At 43.0% G+C, this 22,520-nt stretch overlaps 1 protein-coding gene across 2 annotated transcripts in view; it reads left to right on the top strand.

The window, feature by feature from the left end:
• The window catches only part of ERBB4 (erb-b2 receptor tyrosine kinase 4), a 687,907-nt gene that overhangs the window by 25,182 nt on the left and 640,205 nt on the right, over positions 1-22,520 (top strand). The window contains exon 1 of one of the 2 annotated variants that reach the window (XM_075429766.1): positions 2,669-2,720. The exons of the other annotated variant lie outside the window; for it this stretch is intronic. Within the exon in view, the coding sequence (XP_075285881.1) occupies positions 2,708-2,720 (13 nt within the window). The 5' untranslated portion in view covers positions 2,669-2,707. Of the gene's footprint in view, positions 1-2,668; positions 2,721-22,520 lie in introns of those variants that run through there. 2 annotated transcript variants of the gene reach the window in all.

Genomic DNA, 22,520 nt, shown 5'->3' with positions numbered 1-22,520 from the left:
GATACATAAAGCCTCTGGCTGTCATCTTGTTTCCTATCCCAGGTAATAACAGTCCAGGCAGTGAAAAGATACTTCTTTCATAATTATAGACATCTCATTTTCCCTTTGAGCCCCACGTTTTAATCATCAGGCATCCTCTTCATCTGACTTGTTTCCTCAAGCTTATCTTCCTCTGCAGATCAGTCTTTTGCTGTATTTTGTTTTGACAAGACCGTTCATCTTCCCTTGACTCCACTGCTACCAAAACCCGTTCCCCTGTTGCCCTCAAGGAGCAGGGAAGGAGATGGAAGAGGCTTTGGCTTGAATTAGCCAGTGATGAGGTTGGGTCTCCTTTGGGATGGAAATATTAATGCAGCATCATGAAATATGAGGTCTGTCTTCACTTTGGGTGACTGATAATGAAAGAATGTAATTAATCATATTTGGCTCTGCAGAGGATATGTAATCTGGGAAAAACACCTGCCCTAAAGGTGGTAGGAGTACATGAGAGGAGCAACAAAATGGAAAGAGGAGCTGCAGAACCCAAGGCTACTTCTGTAGGAGAAGCATTCATTAGTGCTTGGGAAAGCCTTTACTGACAGGATTTTGTTGTGGTTTGATTCCACTTTTTTCCATATTTGGCTCAGTAAAGGTACTTTGGGTTTCAGTAAGATGGAGAATAATGATTGGGCAGCTGCATGCACAACAGGGATAAAGCAGGGAAAACAAGGGCTCTGTAACTCTTCTGGGAAGCGTATCCTATGCCTGCATCCCTGTGTAGCCTTCCCCATTGAGGGACTTCACTGCGAAGCACGTACGCAGGTGGCTGTGTTTGTGTTTCCTGGGCCAGGACTGTAATCACATATGTGCTCGAGCTGGGGCAGGAGGCAGAGGCGGGTGCCATCGGGGTAGTGTCTCCGCTGCTGTGAATGTGCCTTTGTAAAGAGGACGCTCATCAGAGAATAGCACAGAAAGCAGATTTGCCATTCAGACAGTCTCTGAGACTGCTAAAATGCTAGCAGACTTTTTTTTTTTTCCTTTTTTCTTTTCCGTTTTTAAGCTGTCCTTTATCTGGCTGCGTGAGAAGCTCTGGCATGTTGCAAATGTGTCCCAAATCCTCCGTTTGTTGTTGTGTGTGGCCCTTCTACATGCATCCACCTCGAAGTCTCCCCTGGAGCAAAAACCTGTTACTTGGTGCAACTCATGGCATATTAAGAAGCAGCACTTTGTTTCCGAAGTGCAAGCTTGGCTTTGTGCTTTTGCTGGCCACTGTAGCATGCACCATGGCCTTACAAAGTAAAGGAGCCCCTGTGACTCTCCGAGTCAAAAGCAGTTGCTTTGCTCCAGTAGCTGATTCAGGCCCAAAATAATTATCCTTTATTTATTAGTATGTTAAAATGTCTTTAGTTTTTGGTGCAGTATCTTGAATCTTTTGACTTGAAAGTTTTCTTGGTCATAACTTGCATGTCAACCCTTTTGTGTGGTGTTATAGCTCCACAGATTGTGTGTGGAGCTAATTAAGTAATAACGATTGAGCTGCAGGGTATTTCCTTGGGATTAATGACTGTCTGGGAGGAGTTGATGGCTCAAGGTGTAGCCAAGGGCCATTAATGCCAGCCAACTATTAACTCTAAGAAAATGCCATGTGCCAAGGTCATTGATGCTGTTAGAAGCTGAGGGCAATGAGGAGCTGGGTGTAGGGGAAGATGAAGTAACATGGAAAGTATATAGATTTTGAGAAAATGTAATATGTTTTTAATGGGTATCTGCACAACATACCTGTTAATTAGCCAGTCTGCTTCTTCCCTCCATTCCTCACTGTTCTGTCCAAAGCTTAATGGCGATGATCATAGTGAGCAAGGATGATGCTTTTCTTGTCTGGTGCCCTGTTTCTTAGTGGTGCTTCATATTTTGTCCACCTTAAAGAACACTTTATGCATATTACTAATGCTGGTGTTTTTTCTCCTTTTAGGAGAAGTCTTAAAAAACCAACCTAGTAGCAACCAAAAGCATTGAGAATATTGTCACAGTGGGATGAGATGCTAAGTTGAATGAATAGGAGGGAGAAGAGTGGTGCTATTGAAAAACCCACAGGCTATCCAAGTGCTAATTGAGGATTAACCACAAATAGTGGGTCAAGGCACCTGTTTCTGAAGCAAGAGAACTCTATTTCAAAGCTGAACTGTAGTTGCAATGTGGCATACTGCATTTTGGGATCTTGGTGGACAGCTAAACCTAACTGCTCCCCAAAGGTTGTAGGATAAAAATAAAGTTTCAGATAATTCCTGTGTATATGTTAAATGAAAAGCTTAAGAGACTTCGAGTCACACAACTTGAATTGTCACAGTTATTGCTTGACTTGAATTACGATCTTAGGATCTCTGGCAGAGAAAGAAACCTATGTTGCATGAGTGTTTTCTTTAACTTAATATTCCCAGCATCAAAGGAGTAGGGCTTGTGGCTACATGAGGCTGTTGTCCACCAGTGAGTTTTCTATGTGCTCTATCCTTCCAGGGTAGGCTCTGGTATTGATACTTGCCTTTTTCTCCCAGTCCCAGTGTATCACTGATCTCCAGCTGCTGACACCTGGATTAATACTTTTGAGGGTTCAGAGTTATAAGACCAGAATTTCCAAAACTGGTGATGCTGGAGGCAGTTTGGAGGAGCCTGTTCCTGAGTGGCGGATATCTCATGGGTTGAAGCATTCGACCATCGTTATCTCAACAAGATGGTTTGTATTGGTGAGTGATTAAATAATGAAATATATTGAAGGTGAGGGCAGTAGGAAAACCCATCAGGGGGCCATCTCAGCTGCTGAAGGAGGGAGATAGATATGTTGATATCCATGTTGTAAACAACTGATTACTCCCTCAAGCAAGCCCTGGCCTTTGCTGGAGCAATGTACTTGCCATTGCTTTAAACTCAGGTCTGGGATGCCTCTCCCAACTGATTTTTGTGTTATTAGTCCTTGTGAAACCTGCCTTCCCTTCCCCCCCCCCCTTTCCCCCCCCCCCTTTTTTCTTCCCTTTTTTCTTCCCTTTTTTCTTCCCTTTTTTTCTTCCCTTTTTTCTTCCCTTTTTTCTTCCCTTTTTTCTTCCCTTTTTTCTTCCCTTTTTTCTTCCCTTTTTTCTTCCCTTTTTTCTTCCCTTTTTCTTCCCTTTTTTTTTCCCTTTTTTTTCCCTTTTTTTTCCCTTTTTTTTTCCCTTTTTTTTTCCCTTTTTTTTTTCCCTTTTTTTTTTCCCTTTTTTTTCCCTTTTTTTCCCTTTTTTTTCCTTTTTTCCCCTTTTTTTCCCCTTTTTTTCCCCTTTTTTTCCCCTTTTTTCCCCTTTTTTTTCCCCTTTTTTTCCCCTTTTTTTTCCCTTTTTTTTTCCCTTTTTTTTTCCCTTTTTTTTTTCCCTTTTTTTTTTCCCTTTTTTTTTCCCTTTTTTTTTCCCTTTTTTTTCCCTTTTTTTTCCCTTTTTTTTTTCCCTTTTTTTTTCCCTTTTTTTTTCCCTTTTTTTTCCCTTTTTTTTCCCCTTTTTTTTCCCCTTTTTTTTCCCCTTTTTTTTCCCCTTTTTTTTCCCCTTTTTTTTCCCCTTTTTTTTCCCCTTTTTTTTCCCCTTTTTTTTCCCCTTTTTTTTCCCCTTTTTTTTCCCCTTTTTTTTCCCCCTTTTTTTCCCCTTTTTTTTCCCCTTTTTTTTCCCCTTTTTTTTCCCCTTTTTTTTCCCCTTTTTTTTCCCCTTTTTTTTCCCCTTTTTTTTCCCCTTTTTTTTTCCCTTTCGTTTTTTTGTTTGGCTGAAGCTGAGGAGGAATGAATCTTTTAGAGCCAGGACTTCAGGGTGTCCTTTTCAAAGGGGGCCTGGTTGAGTTTATGATGGAGTTCAGGTGTTTGTGGAGGAGCTGCAGGCACTGAGCATCCATCCTCCTGTCCTTGTGAGAGCCTCCCAGCAGCTCAGGTGAGTGGCACTGCAAAAGCTGCCTTGGGAAACTCCCTGTTGCTGGCATCCTTCTGCAGTCTCTGGTCATGTCTCAAAATCGGTGCATCTGGCTAGTGAAATAGGTTTCTTTTTTTTTTTAAATTCATTAGTTCAGACATTTAAGAAAAGTTTTGAACAAGAGTGGGGGCAGATGCAATTGAAAAATCGTGTTTTTCGTAACTTTCTAATTTTCTCACACATCATTATAATCGTAATAATGATAAATAATCTGTTAAAAGCAATTATGGCCTGAATAATAATCCTAACTAATAAACAGAATGTACTGTGTAATTTTGGTCGTTTAAAGCCATCTGGCTCCAGTCTCCCTAACTGACTTAAAGCATAGTGACAATGTCAGTAACATACAGTGTTCAGCTCGGCTATGATTCTTGAGCAGGCATTCCTTGCAGAAATCCAGATTATTTTTTTTTAAAGAAAAAATAAATCAATACATTGAAATTATTACTAGCTCTACTACAGCAGCACAGATCATGAATCCATCAGTGTTGTTTTCCACGAGCTCAGAAAACTTTATTTATAATGATCTGATTGTGTGTGGTTTCATTATTTTCTAGTGAAACTGCAACTGGAAGACTTTGAATGTATCCAAGTATCTAAATTCATGCTGGCACTTACTTCTGAAGCTGCCAGAATTTAAATGCTTTCAGTGTTGGCTGGACTTAAGGCGTCTCTTAAAACTCAAGCACTCCCTTTGGTCGGTTGTTATTTATGGTTTGTTTTTTTGATTAATGCACTTCATTGCTAGAGTTTCTGAGGTTTGCACTCAGTCTGTTAGACCCCTCGGTTTCATGTGCCAGAAATGAAACGGTGTGTCCATCTCTGTTTTTTCAGATGCAATGGTTTGCTGGGTTGGAACTGGATATTTCTTTATACTCACTGCGGAGGCAACTTTCTTTCTAATTTTCTAGACAAATACACAGCATAGCGACTCTGTGGCTAGCTCTGCTCAGTCTTAGGTGCTTGTAGTCTGTTATAATTACCATGACAAAGCTGAAGTGCTAGCCCCCAGTTTAACCTCCCTTCAACACTTACTGCTGGGAAATAGAGTCTCTTTCCCTTTGCAGTGGGTGGGCTTATTTTTTGGACTTAATCAGGAAGGGTTGAGTGATGGGTTGGGATCAGCCTGTGTGGATACAGAGCATAAAGCAAGGCAATTTTCCATATGGGAACATAAAACTGGCTGGGTCAAACCACAGTCCTCCTTGTCCAGTAACCTGGCTCTGCAAGTGGGCACTGCTTATGTTCTTTGGAAGATATGAGAGCAAGACCCGCATATAAAATTCTCCCCCCGAAGACTCTCTTGGGCTCCCATAACTTCTGGCTCGGACTCCTGAGCAGGAGGTGGAGACCTGCATTGAATTTCACTCGATGGAGATCTTTCAGCCGAGAATTTGCTTGGTTTTTGAACCCATGCAAACTTTGGCATCCACAGTGCCCTGCAAGTCAGTGTTTCTCATGCATCCTACTTCGTGTACTATTTTGGTACGCCCTCCCTTGGTCTGATATTTTACAACAGTTCTAGAGGGGATTTGCAGAGCCCTCCGAGACCTGTTGCAGCCTGTTGCTGTTAAAGCTTCGGTGTTTACAGCGGCTGTAAACTTGCCAACATGTAATTGTCAGAATAGCTTCTATACTACACGAAATGTAGATTTTCTGCAACTTGTGCAGTGTTTTCCGCAGAGTGATGACGGGAAAGCTTTGGTGGGGCACCTGAGCAGAGCACAGGTCCCTGTGCTCACAAGCCAGACCTTCGTTGCCCCGTGCTCCCCTTCATCTGAGTCATAGCTGGTCTGTCAAGTGTTTGTTCTTGGGGAGGACATGATTTGTTGCCTGAATTTGTTTAACGAAGTAAATATCCTGGCTTGCCATTCCAGCCACTGATGTCTTCTGGTTAGTCTGCTGAATTTGATTATGCCATTTGGGTGAGTTTTGATATTTATGTACTGTTAGAAGGAACAATATAAATGGCTTGAAGTGGAAAGATGGGAATCGTAGCTTATGCCATTAATTTTGTGGGATACTGGTGCAATAAATCTGTGGTTAAAGCAGTTTGGGTACTACTGAATACATGACATGCTGACTTGTTTTCACCTGTGTTACTGTGTATAATCATAGCTGCTCTCAAATGCTGGCCCCTGTCCCTTCATGTGTACCATCAGATAACATTCACCTGTTTGAGGGGCTGAATGTGGTGTAGGTTTTCAGCAGATAATGATGTGAAGAGTTGGTAAGGAGGAAACTCAGTTTCTGTGAGATCTGGTGAGGATGCAAGGGTAAAGACTTGGAGTTTAGATGGAGCTCTGCAGTCAGATCCGTATTTTTTGATGTTTGTTAGTTTATGGATCTAGATTAATTGGTGACTCATCCAAAACTTTGCAGCCCTCAGAATGGGACCAAAGGGCAGCTTCAGTTTAAGCAAAGCCATTGGGCCAAGGCCAGGATGTGTCAAAATCTGGGATGAAACTCGTCTCATTTTGGGCTGTGACATTAAGATACTCCCTGGAGGATGTTTTTAAATGGCTTGCTGAATGAACCTGTCCTCCTCAGTGTGCAAAGAAAGGTGGGCTCTATTGCAAGTCTATTCTGGCTTTCGTTTTTTTGTGGTTTGTTTTTTAGCAATCCCTGTAAAACTATACCCTGCTTGATTGGCAGGCTTTATTGGTATGTTTCTGATCAATGTAAAACCAGAGATCTGCTGGAAATACTGTATTTCACTTTTTTTTTCTAAAAAGAAGCTATATTTGCGGTATCGGGCACTCAATCTGTGTCTTGTGGCTGACAGGGAGATGTGAAAGCCCTTGTTTAGGCTGATTGCCTTCATGATATGCTCGATGTGAGTTAACTTGTTTTCTGTACCTTACGGCATTTCATTTTGTAGTAGCAAATAAAGCTTAGATGTAGTAAATGTAATGTGTGCTGCTGCTTGGTTTTACAGGCCAGTGAATAAATGAACTTCCTCTGATATTCCATATCTTCTCCTAATAAACAGAAATGGTGCAGTGGGATTGCTGTGAGTGACTGGGAATTACTTATCTTTAGCTTGTCTCCTGAAAGTTGTTTTTCTCATGCCCTTACATGCTTGCAGTTTACCAAGAAAGTAATTTTTGACATCAGATTTAGGATCCGTGATTTAAAGCTGAATTGGGACACTCAGTCACGTGATTTGTTGACTTGAGGTCTGTGATTCTGCAATGCTGCAAAGTCAGAGGTGTTTGAGAATGAAATCATATGTCTGTTTGAATCTATTGAAACTAAAAATCATGAAAAATAATTGGGAATTTTCAATGTTGGAGAGCGAAGGGAGTAGCAACAACAGCTTTTTAGATGGGTCTTGATCATGCAGTGCTTCTTAAGTTTCAGTTGTTTTCAAAACATGTATTTTTTTTTTTTTTTAAATCATGGTGTGAGAAGCATTAGAGAGGTAGAGGTTGTGAACACTTTGATTCATTAAAACTAGTCATCCTCCAGATAGGTGCCTTTCCATTGGCTGTGTGGCCTTGGAGCAGGGAGTGCCCTGCACTCGCACAGAGTCCACCGGAAAGCAGAATGATGCCGTGCAGTGTGGATTAAAGTCAACAGAACAGGGAACTGGAATGACTTCATTAGCATCACATATTTAATTGATAGCAAATTCCCCGTGCCTGTGCTGCAGCATGCCTGTGCTTCCTGTGACGTGAGCCAGGGTCACCCTGTGCCCGACCTCGGTGCTGGTGAGCTGCTCAGATAGAAACCTTGGCATGTGCCGCCTCGACTCCTCACAAGAACAAAGAGCAGCATGTTCATCATGGGCACAGAATTGATGACAGGAGTTGGGGAGGAACCTTTTGGGATTAATGCTAAAAATATTCAGGTAACCATCTGAGTGCTTGAAGTCCTCTCCTTTTCTTTTCCTTCTCGAGGCACAGCTCCTCATCTGTTTGCAGTCCTCATAGCAGAACCTGCCTGCTGACTAGCTGAGTGACAGGCAATCTGGCCTATCCATATGACCATATTGTTTTCCTCCCCTAATTAGCCTGGTCCTTACTGTGCGGATGAGGAAACAGATGCACTGAGCAGCAAATTACCTTCATCTCGCCTCTGAATGAAAAAGACACAGCACTTCATTGACTCATTTGATCTCCGGCAATTCAAAGCAAGTAAAGTGGAAATATTTAAAAGTGACACTTCATTTCTCAAAAGGGGGGAAGTATGTTGGTAGTGTATACCTGCATTTGTGTATGCTTACGGATTAGAAGTGTCAAATGTGAGGGTGATGGTGAGGCTTGTGGTGTTGCTGTTTGATGACTCTAAAGAGAGATACAGAGTCTTTTCTTACCACAAGGAAAAATGATGAAAAAATACCCCATTACTTCCTTTGTCAACAACAAAATATTTGCATACTTAACTGCACCAATATTTCTTTAGAGTCCCTTGGCAGTAAGTGTTCCTTTTCTGTGCAGCATGGCATGCTGCACGTACTGGCAGCTGAAATGTCTCGCTCCCGCATCCCTGAGCTCCTGTCTCTGCTTCTGCCTGGGCACTGGCCATGCTGCAGGGCTTGTCTGCTGTCCCTGTTTTCTCTAGTTGTTTTTTCCTACATTTGTGTAAACATATATTTTTTTTTTCCCTGCTAGGTTTTTGGTTTTTGTTTTCAATATAAATAAAATATACATGCGTACATTTTGGTAAGTGCCCCTCAAGGGCTTGAGGAGTGATCTTAATAGCAGTGCATATGATGTACAGTGATGACTGATTTTTGTCTCTGTTGTGCTTCAGTAAAACCTGTCACTAAGTCTAGTTCTGTTTCCATTTAACTTCTTTGGGATGTTTTAAGGTTAATGTAAGTGCATGTGCAGGGGCTGCTCAGAGACTTACATAGTGATAGTACCCTGTTGCATACTATCAGGGCATAACTGTGTATTATTCGTGCCAGCTTGCATTTGTCAGAGGAGGAATTTCTTGGTTTTTGACACCTAACAATTTAGAAATACTAGAGTTTCTCTTTAAATTACTAAAACTCCATGTTTATGCCTGTAAGATGATGACTGAAATGCATTCAGGCAGTACCGACTTTACTCAGTGGACTTTGCCTTACACTGCATCTCTTCTTCTTCCCCTTTTCCTGAGCTTTCCACTTTCTGCATTTGTTACAAATGGCTCTTCAATAGATTGCTGCTGCTGTTGGTTTTGGGATGGGGTTTTTTAAGACCTTTTTCTAGCTGTTTCCCAGTTTCATTTTATTATTTAGTTCTGTTTTGTAAAGTGCAAGCATGGAAGAAAGCTTTTGGACCAAAGTGGACCGGTTCAATCAGGAAAGCTCTTGAGCACGCACCAGCCCAAGTGTGCTGTGCTAATTCACTAATCAAAGTAAACCATGCTGTAAAAAAAGATGAGGGTTGACATAATTAGACTATTTTGGATGCAATGTGAATTATGCGTGCTAGATTTGCCACGATGAGAATCCCAACACGTCTGTTATCTTGGTGATTTTTTTTTTTCAGTCGTGAGGTAACAAATGCTTTTTGTAATAAAAATTAGATATACTTATTCCATTTTACTTGAGTGTAAACCTTCCAGGGGGAAAGAAGTGGGCTAAGATAGTAGTCAGATCATCTGCAAGCATCATTCTTGCAGGTATATTTTCAAAAAATATTTTTTCATCTGATTAGATGATGCTCAATTTCTTATACTTGAACAGCACATAATTGTCTGAATAGGGCCTGGATATGCCAGCGGCCATTAGCAAAGAAAGGAGAAACAGTTATTAAGCTACAGAAGGTGGAAACTACGTGTTTTACAAGGGTAAAGACAATGATACAAGTAAAACAAGAATAATGGAAAGATTTCTGTAATTACTGATACAGTAAGTGTCATCTTCTTACCTAGCATCATATTACTCTCATCTATTTAATTATCTTTTGCTTTTAACATTGCACGTGCTTAAACAGAAAGGAGTAAATGAAAAATGCATCTGCTGTTGAGTCAGACTGTTATGTTTGTTATGAGCTAATACTTGTCTGGTTTATAGTGGCAATTATATATTCTGAAGCAGAGGCCGTCTGAAATTGTACAGATATAAACATTATATACCGGTGTGCTCGCCATGCATTCTTGTTAGAAAAGCAAGATAATGGTCACGGAAGGTAAATCTCACCCCTGCTAGTACAGGTTATTTTAGGTTTTTTTAATTTTTGTTTTTTGAAAAATGGCTGTTGTGCAGGGCAGCTGAGGCTCCAGACCCCTGTTCTGGGGTGATGTACACAGCAGAGGAGAGGCCATGCATGCCCACACCTGAGGCATGATGTGTTGGGCAGCCTGTGATGCAATGTCGTGCCTGCATGATGACAGAGCTCCAAGAGGAGGGCTGACCAACAGGTTCCTTGGTCTGCGTGATGTTGCGTGGTGCCAGTGCCATCCCATAGTCATGGGTGTTTATAGATGAACATGTGGCAAGTTGCAAAACGCAGATGTCCCTTTCTAAAGTGGGTGGGCTGGATTGGTTAGGTTTTCAGTGGATAGTTTTTGCTGTTGGGTCTCCAGGTGTGACTGCGATGCCAACTTGAAAACCACAGGCTCTGTGTGGCCCATGGGGCATGGGCAAGTCAATAATACCCTAAAGTCACTTAAAAGGAACTTCCTTGCTAATCCTGCATAAAGAAATGTATAAAGCTCCTACCAAGTTTCAGCCGAGGATGTGTGCTCTTCTCGGCTGACGTGAGACTTCAGCTGCCTGCTGTAGTCTCTTGAGCAGGCACGGGCTTTGAGCTTTGGGACCGGTGCTGTTGGCAGTCAGGCTCTTGTGCCCAAGAGGTGTTTTGCGGTGGGTCTGAATGTGGCCACAGATCTGGATTTTCTTGTGTGGGCTAGGTTAATGGACAGTGAGGTGGATTGAGAACTGGCTGAATGGCAGAACTCAGAGGGTTGTCATCAGCGGCACTGAGTCTAGTTGGAGGCTGGTAACTAGTGATGTCCCTCAGGGGTCAATACTTGGCCCAGTTTTGTTTACCTTCTTCATCAACGACCTGGATGAAGGGACAGAGTGTACCCTCAGCAAGTTTGCTGATGACACAAAACTGGGAGGAGTGGTGGATACACCAGAAGGCTGTGCTGCCATTCAGCGTGACCTGGACAGGCTGGAGAGTTGGGCAGAGAGGAACCTGATGAGGTTCAACAAGGGCAAGTGCAGGGTCCTGCACCTGGGGAGGAACAACCCCATGCACCAGTGCAGGCTTGGGGTGGACCTGCTGGAGTGCAGCTCTGTGGAGAGGGACCTGGGTGTCCTGGTGGATGACAGGTTGACCATGAGTGAGCAGTGTGCCCTGGCTGCCAAGAAGGCCAATGGGATCCTGGGATGCATTAAGAAGAGTGTGGCCAGCAGGTCGAGGGAGGTTCTCCTTCCCCTCTACACTGCCCTTGGTGAGGCCTCATCTGGAGTGCTGTGTCGGAGTTCTGGGCTCCCCAGTTCAAGAAGGATGAGGAGCTACTGGAGAGAGTCCAGCGGAGGGTTATGAGGATGGTGAGGGGGCTGGAGCATCTCTCCTATGAAGAAAGGCTGAGGGAGCTGGGCTTGTTCAGCCTGAAGAAGAGAAGGCTGAGAGAGGACCTTCTAAATGCCTACAAATATCTGAAGGGTGGGTTGTCAGGAGGATGGGGCCAAGCTCTTTTCAGTGGTGCCCAGAGACAGGACAAGGGGCAGTGGGCACGAACTTGAAGCACAGGAAGTTCCATCTGAACATGAGGAAGAATTTCTTCACTCTGAGGGTGACGGAGCACTGGGACAGGCTGCCCAGGGAGGTTGTGGAGTCTCCTTCTCTGGAGATATTCAAGACCCGCCTGGACAAGGTCCTGTGCAGCCTGCTGTAGGTGACCCTGCTTCAGCAGGGGGCTTGGACTAGATGATCCCCAGAGGTCCCTTCCAACCCTGAACATTCTGTGATTCTGTTGAAAGAAAGCCTGGATGGTGCTGGGGCAGATACAGGGGGAAACCTGTGGCTACAGACACTGAGTGTTACCTGGGGGGTCCATAAAGCCTAGGAGACTTGAAAACTTACTTTGTTCCTGTCTTTTTCAAGATTGTCAGAATTGGTTTTCTTGCTTGGGTTTTTTGTTTTTGCTGCTTTGGCTGCTACTGCTGGTGCTAACAGCTAAATCCATCTTGATGTTAGTGGGCAAGGTGGTTCTTTGGTAATCTGCAAAAACAGGGATGGGATGTCAGACCAAAGGAGCCTTTGAACCTGGCTGGCTCCTCAATCCTTGGAAATCTGTCCTGATGCAAGTAATGAGTTGGAGGTCCCAGGGGGATGCTGGAAGCAGGCACTGATGCACATAGTCTCATCTGGCTGGGTATGGAGCTGTATGGGCAGGCAGAGCAGTGTGCCTGCAAGGGGTCAGCAAAAAGATCGGGATCATCATTCTTTAAGTTCATTTTACATTTCTCTGTATTGTTCTCCTGCTCGTCAGCCCAGGATGAAGGAGTATCCTGAGCATCCTAAGGGACTTGTTGAAAAGCACCCATCTGTGTGTTCCTTCTTCATTAAGATGGATGAACAACGGAAGAAGAATAAGAAATTGCTTAACAATGTAACAAAATAATGAAAAAAGCTGTAAGGGTGGGAAAAAAGCCGTTAGTCTGGGAAAAAAACCAGTAATTTTAAAACACAGCTGAAAGGATCAGCTTTTGAATGCAGTGGTGACCATCCTGGGGCTTCCAGGCGTTACTGGCAGTATGTCATCGAGGAGCTGTTTCAGTGCTCTCCTGCCTTAGGTTTTGAGTGCTGATAGACAAGTATTTGTGTGCGCTACTCCACTGGGTCAGTCATCTCATCACGAAGTGGGAAATTAATTGTTCCACCGCAGATGAGATCTGAATGCCAAGTGCCTTCCTCCTTCCCTGCCTCTGCTTTTTTTTTCTTTCAATATTTAGCCAAGACAGCTGAGCTTAAATCTAAGATTTCCACATGTCTTTGCATACACCATTGAGAGACTGCAATTCTATAAAGCAGAATAGGCCTCAATTAATCACCTTTTGAACTCAGTGGTGCAGCTAATTGAATGAAACTTTCTAGGAAAGACACAAAATAATTAGTTTGTGTCTGTTAGGTTGTCAATGTGTGGCTATTGTTAACCGGCTTTCTCTTCCCCCTCCCATGACTACAGTTTACATATTTTTAAAGTATAATTAACATGGAAAGCCAGACAGTATGTTTTTTTTCTTTGTGCTGAAAATGGCTAGTTGTCACTTGTCAAGATATCAAGATTTCTGGAATGAGGAGATAAATATTGCATGTTTCATAGAGGACTTCCTAAACACATTTCCAAAGTGAGCCAAACGTGTGGTTTCTCAAGGGTGTAGGGAGGTGGTGGGGCTCTGGGGAAAGTGTGGCAAGAGAGGGTGAGGAGGACCTGGGTTACACTTTTATCTACTTTCTTGCCTGTTGGGAAGGGATTTCCCTGTTCCAAAAAGAAATCTCTCTTTTGCCGCTTTCCCTCCTGTTTTGTGCAAAACAGGAAGGCAGTAAAACCAAGGTTTCCTCGTGTTTACAAAGCGTTTTAAGGTTTGTGGGTGAAAATCATTCTAACCCAAGTAGTACTCATAATGAAATGTGATCTAAGGTATAAGCCTTGCCATCCTAACTTGAGTAAAATGCCCTTGATCTGTCGGGAGCCGGACCCAAGCAGAGACTCGGTGATGCTATTTGTGGCTCATGTTTTCCAGTGTTTTATCCAATAGAGAAAATGTGGAAATCATCTAAAATGGCATTTTTTCTGAACTGTGTGGGAACAGCTGGTACATACAGATCCTGTCCCAGTACTCACTGCTGCAGGGGAAGACTTCAGTGAGCAAAGCACCCCAGCATGTGCCAAACTCCAGCACATGAAATGTTTTCATCTGAATTGGTGGGGCTGTAAATGCAATTTCAGAGGACTTATTTGGAAGAGAAGGATCGAGGAGAGAGAGAGAGTTTTTAAACTTGCTGTTAATTTATTCCATGCAAGCCAGATACCATGTAGTTATTATCAGCGCCTGTTGTAAATAGCAGTGTTTGGAGTTTGCAGTTCTCCAGGACTGTGGCAAGAGACAGGTTTCTTTCTGAACCAGTGAACAGGTAAATCCTCTTGTGGCAAGCCCATGGGGTGCTCAGCTGCAGCAGGGACTGCCCTGATGGCTTCAGGCTCTCCTGGCATTTCTGCCCATCCGACTGAAGCGCGTTCGCTCATAGTTCAATTTCTCTTCTCATTTTTTTATAGAAAAGTAGGTCTAATTATTTGACTATCCTGAACATGACACGTGACACAGTAAAGGTGAATACATGATCCATCTTGTGGTGGCTTGCAATATGTGTTCAGGATGCGCATAGGTGGTGTGCACCTGCAGGTGGTTAGCAGCATAGCAGTGCAAATCTGTCAAAAATAATTATTGCATTTATTTGAAAATAGGTGCCTATTGTATTATCTGGCTTCCTAAATGATTTCTGTGTTTGCAGGCGATGCCAGTGCTGCTGAAGGGTCTCGGGCCCCTGGCAGCAGGCTCTGCAGTGTGTTTGCTCATTTGCCTCCCAGTGTTTTGGTCCCCTCCACCTTCTCTCAATAGCACTTTGTGGCGAAAGCTTTGCATAGTGAGGACCTCACAACACAAGAATGAGCATTACTTCCTTTTCTTTCTTCCTTTTTCCCCCCCCCTCTCCTCGTTCTGCTCTCTGCATCCAGTTTTTGCTCTCCACTGCCAGGCCAGAAGCTCCTTTGTTCTCTCAATAGGCTGGCCAAGCTGGGGGACTGTAGCCCTCTTTTCACCCTGACTGCTCACTAGGAATATGTGTGTGTTTGTGTGTATCTCTTTCTTTCTTTTCCTCCCATTAGCCTGCCCGTAATTAGCATGGCTTTATGGCTGAAGTCGGTGAAAAGTGTGACAGTGAGATCTGTCTGCACTGAAGTGCAGCAGAGGCTTTTATTAAGGTTATTATCGAGGAAAAAATCAAAACTAAAAAAGTAATGAATTGCAAGCAATGTAAGAATTTCCTACCAGTTTCGTTTATGCAGGACAGCAGGCTGCAGAGAGGTCAAACCCCATCGCTTGTCATGCATCTCTCATCCTCAGCAGTTTGGGCCTGCAAGGGAGGGAGCTGCAGCTTACACTCCCCTCAGACCCCTTCCCCCCAACCCTCTATTTCCTCTCACAAACATCTGTTTGCAGAAGTTTCAGCTCAATGTTGCACACAGATACGACGGTGAGACTGGACTTCTGGAAGATTGTCTCACCTGATTTCCTCCGCATCTGAGAGCTCCTTCCTGTGCGAATGCCAGCTTTTCCCATGTTGGTGCCCCTGGATTTGAAAACCAGTGTGATATGACTTATGCTTAGGTAACTTTCTTGTAAAATACTTAATTTTCATTAGTTTTCTTATTAGACTCCTTTTTTTCCATGTAGAGTTTCATGTAATAGTAATTAGACATTAGTTGAACAAATGTAAGTCAGCAGTTTTCAGTCTATAGAGCACTTAAAACACTTTTTTTTTTTTTGATAGATGAGATGCTTTTTGGTAGAGGGACCTAGGTAGTTTCCTCTGACCTGCTTTCTGTTGGCAAACCCCCAGAAAAGGGCTCTCTGTAGGTTCCCACTGCTCCCATTAAATGCCCAGATGAGTCTCTGCACAGTGGGGCTGAGGCGCGTGGGGTGGAGTGGGAGAACTGATGCTGTAGATGAAGAGCTGTGGGAAATGAGGCACGGGGTTCCCTGGCATATGCAATAAGGGCCGTTTACTGTTGAGTGAACATGGGAACTGGGGTGAGACGTGGTGGGTTGGATGCTGAAAGTGATGAGCATTCAGCTCATGTATTTTCGTAGCCTTGAATAAACTAATGTCCACAAATCTTAATTTAAAGAACACCAATTGCCTTGTTTATTCACTTTAGTGGCCTGTTATGATATCTTGATTATTTTTAGAGCTGGTCAAATTTTTTTACATTGAATAACTTACCCACTAAGAATATCTTGGTTGGTTTGAATCACAGTTTTCTAACAGAAAAAAATAAAAATAAACAAATCCAAGAAGAGTAGTTTTCTTCAACAGCTGGGTTTTCAGACTGCCTTAGCTTAATAAGTGAAAAGAAACTTTTAATTTCCCCTGCGCTCTGTCAACTTCTTTGTATCTTTCTTCTTAAATGAAATTGTAATAAAACATCTTAATGTCTTGAAAGGGATATCCAAATGTTTTGCAAAATTGGAAAGCAAGTGATATTTGTAAGTAAGCTGAAACTGGAAAGGCACCTTTTGAGAAGGGAGGGAAAAAAATATTCCATGCTTCTAAAAGGAAATTCCTTGTGGAAAAGCAAACTTTGGAAAGGATACTTTCTTCTTTCTCTACTTGTTGTGTATAGTAATATTCTGCAAAAAATCCCAAATACCTCTGGCTGGTTTGTATTTGACAGTAAGGAAGTAAATGAGCAGGATTGCATGCGTGGCACCACTAGAAGGTGCAGAGGAGATTATTCTGCGCTGCCCCTTGTGCCTCCCTAGGCAGAAAAAGGGGAGGTAGTGACAGTGCCTACTCCTTTAAGGCAAATTAAGGTAATTTCATTTTGGGGTGCAAAGTCATCTTTTAGTAAGTGCCTCTCCAGCAGACACTGCTGTGGGAATACCGCTGGTGGCTCTCCTATCCATGTCCCACCTGGGGTCTGCCTGGACCTGGTGTTGGTCCCATGAAATCTAGGGTAAAAAGAGGAATACAGATATGTCAGCGCCCATGATGAGTGAACATAGCCAATGTAGCTTGTGGTCCAGATTATACACTTCATATATTCTTTGGAGCTTAACTTTAATTGCTTCATATGTTTGAGCAAACAACTACAATTCTAACCAAGAATGACTTGTTTTGAGGTGTATATTTAATAAGATTATTGAAATGCCATATGAGAAAAATCCAGATTTTGTTAACAGTGTGGATTTGCAGTATTTGACTGATTACCTTTTGCTTTAAAATCTCCTTGTTTGTTCATTATCCAGGGGCACGTCTCCATACAGCCTGCATAGGGTTGTACATGACTTTTATTGCCTCCCTTTTAAATGAGAAATTTTATAAAAGGAAAGAAGTTATTACAGCACTAACTCTGTGCACAGTTAGTAAAAGTAAATAAAAAAAAGTCTAACAACCCTCATCAGTCTGTACCAGTTGGGATGAAAAGAGCTAACGATTGCTATCTAAGTGATAAATGGGTGAGCATCTGAAAGGGCTTTGGCAACAAGAGAAGACAGATGAAGGCAAAATGGCTGCTGTCTGCCTGCCTTTCGTTCTTTGAAGACTATTATGATTAAAGCATATTTAGCAATCTAGCTCCTAACTTGGCTTTAATAATTTGAATGAGACGATGCAACAGTAATAAATTAGAGCAATTAGTGACTACGTGTCACTTTTTCATATAGAAGCGGTGTGCTACAGCCTCACGTGGAGAGGGAGAACCTGATTTTGGAATGTGAGGTGAGCACATACCTATGGGAAACCCACATTGGGGTGTCTTCAGTTGATTACTCCATGGTCCACTCCCTCCAGTGGACAGGCCTTACATCATTGTCCACGGGACTGGGATGCACCACGTTAGGAGCAGCCTGTATGGAGCACTCTTACAGTCATGCTAGAAGGTGTCTGAGAGGATTGGGATGGGACTTAGCGGGGTTCATTTTGGGAATAACTTTGATCAGATCTGAGTGCATTGGGTTTGCTGTCTTCAGGCTGTTTTTGATGGTTTGGCTCATGGCAATCCTTCTAGGGGTGAACATGGTCGGTCCTTTTTGATGCCAGACTAACCCAGTTCAGCGAGCAGTCAAGGACTAGGTTCTCCAGAGGCACCTTGTGAAGTTTCCATGGTATGTAAGATGGTGCTTAAAGTTCATCATAAGTGCTTTAATGTGGAAGGATGAGCTTAAGTGTGTGTAAAAGCTTTATGGGATGGGGCTGCAAGCAGAAGAGGGATGTGCTGTTTTTTTTCTCTGTGCTTCTGGAAAGGTCACTGACTTGGTGGGATTCTGCCCTTGCAGAAACTACAGCTCTTTCCTTTTTCAGATTTACCTGGAGCAATGTTTTTGGAACATGGAGGTCAGACAAGACGTTTTGGCGGTGTGTGGCATTTGGGTTGCATGCTGCCTGGTCCTATCAATACTAGTAAGCGGCATGGGGCTGTGCTTGTCCTGGGGGAGAGTTGGGCACTGTCTCACCCGCTTTGTCACCAGTTTGGAAATTGCCGCTTGCGGGGCACGTTGCTGTTGCCTCCAGTCTGAGGTGTCATTAGCTCATGGCCTTTACGGAGCTTGTTTCTCAGCCTTTCCAGTGTTGAGAATGTAAAGCCAAGTGCCTGCAGTCTTGCTGTCATCTTTCGGCTCATAAACTGTGCCTGTGCTTTTCTTTTCCCTTGCTCCCAGAGCCTATAAAACTTAAGCCCTGGTAAAGAGACACAGGTGTGAAGTTTTTAAACTGGTGAAAGCGGAACTCATTCACTCAAGTATTTGCAGAAGGGTATGCAGAAGGAGACCCATGTGAATTTGTGCATCTGCAGAAGCATGGACTTGGAGCAGATTTTGTCTGGCTGTTTTTACCCAGACGTTGCGATTTGTGAACATACTACTTCTAAGTTTATTTACTGTGCTGTCGTGCTGAGCTGTGAGGCTTGGAGCTGTAGAGGAGAAACTGCTGCACTCCTCTCCTTGTAACATAGGGGTTGAAGAGAGCAAAGCAAATTTGCTATATGGGATCATCCAGGTCTCCTTCTTGCTTTTTAATATATGGGGAGAGCATATACTAAACAGTTACATGCCTTTTTTATGCAAGTGCTTAGCAGTTGCAGCAGGTTTGGACCACACTGGTGTCAGAAAGAAGGATGTGAAGAAAAAGTAAGGGTAATGTCATTCTAACAGTAGATCTTACTGAAGGGGCACCTCCTGCTTTTCAAGAAGAATACTAAATTCAAAATGCAAGTGCCAACACACTAGATGCAGTGTCAAACTTCTGATAATATGCTGGTCCTTTAAAATTTTAATTGATTAATCAGTCCACTGTTCTTTTCTTAAACAGGCAATTATGTACTGCATAAAAGAAGTGCAGTGGGGTTTGATTCTGCACATCAGTTATTCAACACTATGTTTATGTAGTGATATCTGGGTTAAAATTCTATAAAACCTTGGACAGCAGCAATCATAAGTTAATTGGTTGATACCAATTTCATAGAATCACAGAAGGTTTTGGGTCAGAAGGGACCCCTAGAGGTCATCTAGTCCAAACCCCCCGCAGCGAGCAGGGACACCGCTAACTAAATCAGGTTGCTCAGAGCCCTGTCCAACCTGGTCTTGAATGTTTCCAGGGATGGGGCCTCCACTACCTCTGTGGGCAACCCGTTCCAGTGTTTCACCACCCTCATTGTAAAGAATTTCTTCCTTATATCTAGCCTAAACCTACCCTGTTTTAGTTTAAAACCATTACCCCTCGTTCTGTCACTGTTGTCTCTACTAAAAAGATTGTCCCCATCTTTCCTATGGGCTCTCTTTAAGTACTGAAAGGCTGCAATCAGGTCTCCCCACAGCCTTCTCTTCTCCAGGCTGAACAAGCCCAACTCTCTCAGCCTGTCCTCATAGGAGAGGTGCTCCAGCCCTCAGATCATTTTTGTAGCCCTCCTTTGGACCTGCTCCAACAGTTCCATGTTCTTCCTGTGCTGAGGGCTCCAGAGCTGAACGCAGTACTCCAGGTGAGGTCTCACCAGAGCAGAGGGGCAGAATCACCTCTCTCGACCTGCTGGCCACACTTGTCTTGATGCAGCCCAGGACACGGTTGGCCCTCTGGGCTGCCAGCACACATTGCCGGCTCATGTCCAGCCTTTCGTCTGTCAGTACCCCCAAGTCCCTCTCAGCAGGGCTGCTCTTGATCCAGTTTCTTCTATTAAATTCTATAGCTTCTTCTCTAATTCAAATAACTCATTTCTTTAGGTAAGCTTTAATGCTGTGCTATTCTCCTGTCACAGTTCCCAATTTAGAAGTAGCTGAGTCTCACCAGATTGGCAGTGATCTGCTGTTAGATATTTTGATGACTTCCAGTGAAAACAAAATAAAATGAGGAAAAAAAAGAATCAGTCCTGTATGAGGAATTTTTAGTGTTACGGGTTGCTACTCTATAATTTGGTCCACAGTGCAGTTCTCAAAAGTGCTCAAGCTGCCCAGGGGGAAAGTTTTGGATACCCACCATAACCTTGGATGATCCTCCTCTTTTTTCCTTAAATTTTGTCTTGTACGTGAAGCAGCCTTCTCTCAAAGCTGTTTGTCGGCTTCTTGTGACTTGGGTGATCTGAGAGTGGAAGGGATGTGCCATTCCCCCGCTGGGATTTGGATGCCTCTGTGTTCACAAAGATTCAAAGGAGTGCAGAATGAGGTTTGTTGTGTTGCTGGGCATAGTAAATGAGGAGCAAAAGTGCTTGTTTTTACCTTCTAGATTTCACAGGTACTTGGTGTTTTATCCAGAACCCAGCCTGAGCCTTGTGCTAGACTTGATGGTCTACAAGTCCAGTTCTTAAGAAATAATGGAGAGGCAGCGAGTGTCTGCGCTCTTCACTAACTTTGGTGATAAAAGTCATTGGCAGATGGGATCTCTGAACTGCTCACAAATTCATATTGTGCTTCGGGGGACTCAGCCTGCTTAGTCTGGTGTCACATCCCTGACTTACAGGATGCACTGTCCCATCTTTGTGATCTTGCAGGTGATTCTTTCATCATGAAAATACATTCATTTTCATAAAAAAAATGAACTCATGCAAATGTGCAGTTGATTATCAGAACTGAGTGGTGCATTTACTAGTCAATTATAATTTTAGAGTCATGCAATAAATTCCCTTTCTCCCCAGCTTTCTTTGGGAAAGGCCCTAAGTCTATCAAGACCTATACCTTTTGCATTAATATTCTGTAACAAGTAGGATCCTCTGTTTTCTTAAAATTTCTCACTACCCCATTTGAAATCACTGCAGACTGTGAAGATACTATGTAAAAAAGGCATAAACCCTACTGTTGGCATTTGTTACGTTGCAGCACCCTAGAGCATGGGTGAGTTCTTCACCCTTCAACCTAGAAGAGGAGTTCCCTGCCTGAAACTTGTTGTCTTTTGAACAAACTCATGTCTGAGAGGGGTCACAAGCAGGGACCAGGAAGGGGATGGTCAATCTGATCAATAATGCAGGTAAAGCTCTGGGGAGAAGCCCAGAGGCTTAAGACCATGAGACCTTGGCCTCTTTGAGAAGCAGGTGGATGGAGACTAGCTGGACAAGTGAGTAGGGGCAGGTGGGCAGAGCTGAACGCTGGTTAGGGGAAGAGGAGGACTGTATGCAAGGAAAGGCTTTGATGCTTGATCAGGTCTGGACAGCAAGAGTGGCAAGGTGATGACAGAAGGAAGGAACTATAAGCATGGTTCAGAACGTATGGGTTTGGAACCTATATTGTTCAAAACGTCTTATTCATATTTATTAGGTCAAAATTGTTAAAAATAGACTAATCAGGTGCATATTTCTTGATCAGAGCTTACATTACATGACCATAATCTTTCTGGTCCAGTAGGTCATATATATTGATGAGTTGCCATCCCATGCTGGCTTTTTTTTTTTTATTCCATAGCCTGTGATGTCCTTCTCTGTGCTCCAGCCAGAGGTGGTCTGCTCTGAGCTCCCCTCCAGAGGCAGGGAGAGGTTGGTAAGCAGTGGTGAGCATTGTTCTCTGCAGCTGTTTTCTGAGCAATGCCTTCAATGGGAGCAATTATCTCCTTAAGGGGGATGTTGTGAGACTCTTAAATTAGAGGTATCTTATTAGCCACACTTCATATGCCAAGCATTAGTTATAAAAAGATGCACCTTGCTGCTAAGACTGAGTGATTTATTTGCAAAACAGCAAGTTGTTAGGCTGTGCTAACAATTACCATATTTGATGGATTAAAGCCCGCACTAGGATCTCTGTTGCCTTGGGAGTTTATTTACAGTTCCTGATCTGTGGCGGGCAAAGAATTCATGGTGTGACGATTACTATATAATGTCTTGATGATCCAGTCACATTTAAAAATAATACCCAACCAGAAAATTTTGCCCATCTGTTTGTTACGCAGGGACCCAGCCTTGCCAACACTTCCTGTTGAGAAGCTTAGCTTCTTCCTACAAGAAGTCATCAGACAGATGTAAGTCTCTGTGGAAAAATTTCCCTTTTGTGAAAGTAAAATTAAGAAACCAGGAAATTTGTTTTGCCCTGAAGTGGAATGAAAATGTGACTTTTTAGATTCTGAGTATATATATATGTATATGTATACACACACTGTGGCTATATTTACATATGTGTATAAACTGTATATAACTTACAGCGTGCACGGGAAATTTCAGTTTGTCTTGTTGGAGTTACTCCAGACTGGCACCAAAGATGCTAGATTATTTATGCAGATAAAGAACACAATTGAGTTTATGGTCCAGTGGTCTGGGAATTTAATATTCTTCAAAACAGAGGATAAAATGATTGGGGGTGATGGTGGCGTAAGATGAGGAAAAGTAAGTCACATCAGCGCTCTTTCTAATTAGAAATGCTGTCCT

Source organism: Opisthocomus hoazin, chromosome 9 (assembly GCF_030867145.1).
Source record: "Opisthocomus hoazin isolate bOpiHoa1 chromosome 9, bOpiHoa1.hap1, whole genome shotgun sequence".
NCBI lineage: Eukaryota > Metazoa > Chordata > Aves > Opisthocomiformes > Opisthocomidae > Opisthocomus > Opisthocomus hoazin.
Note: the sequence above shows the minus strand (reverse complement) of the source record. Positions and strands in the feature narration are given on the sequence as shown.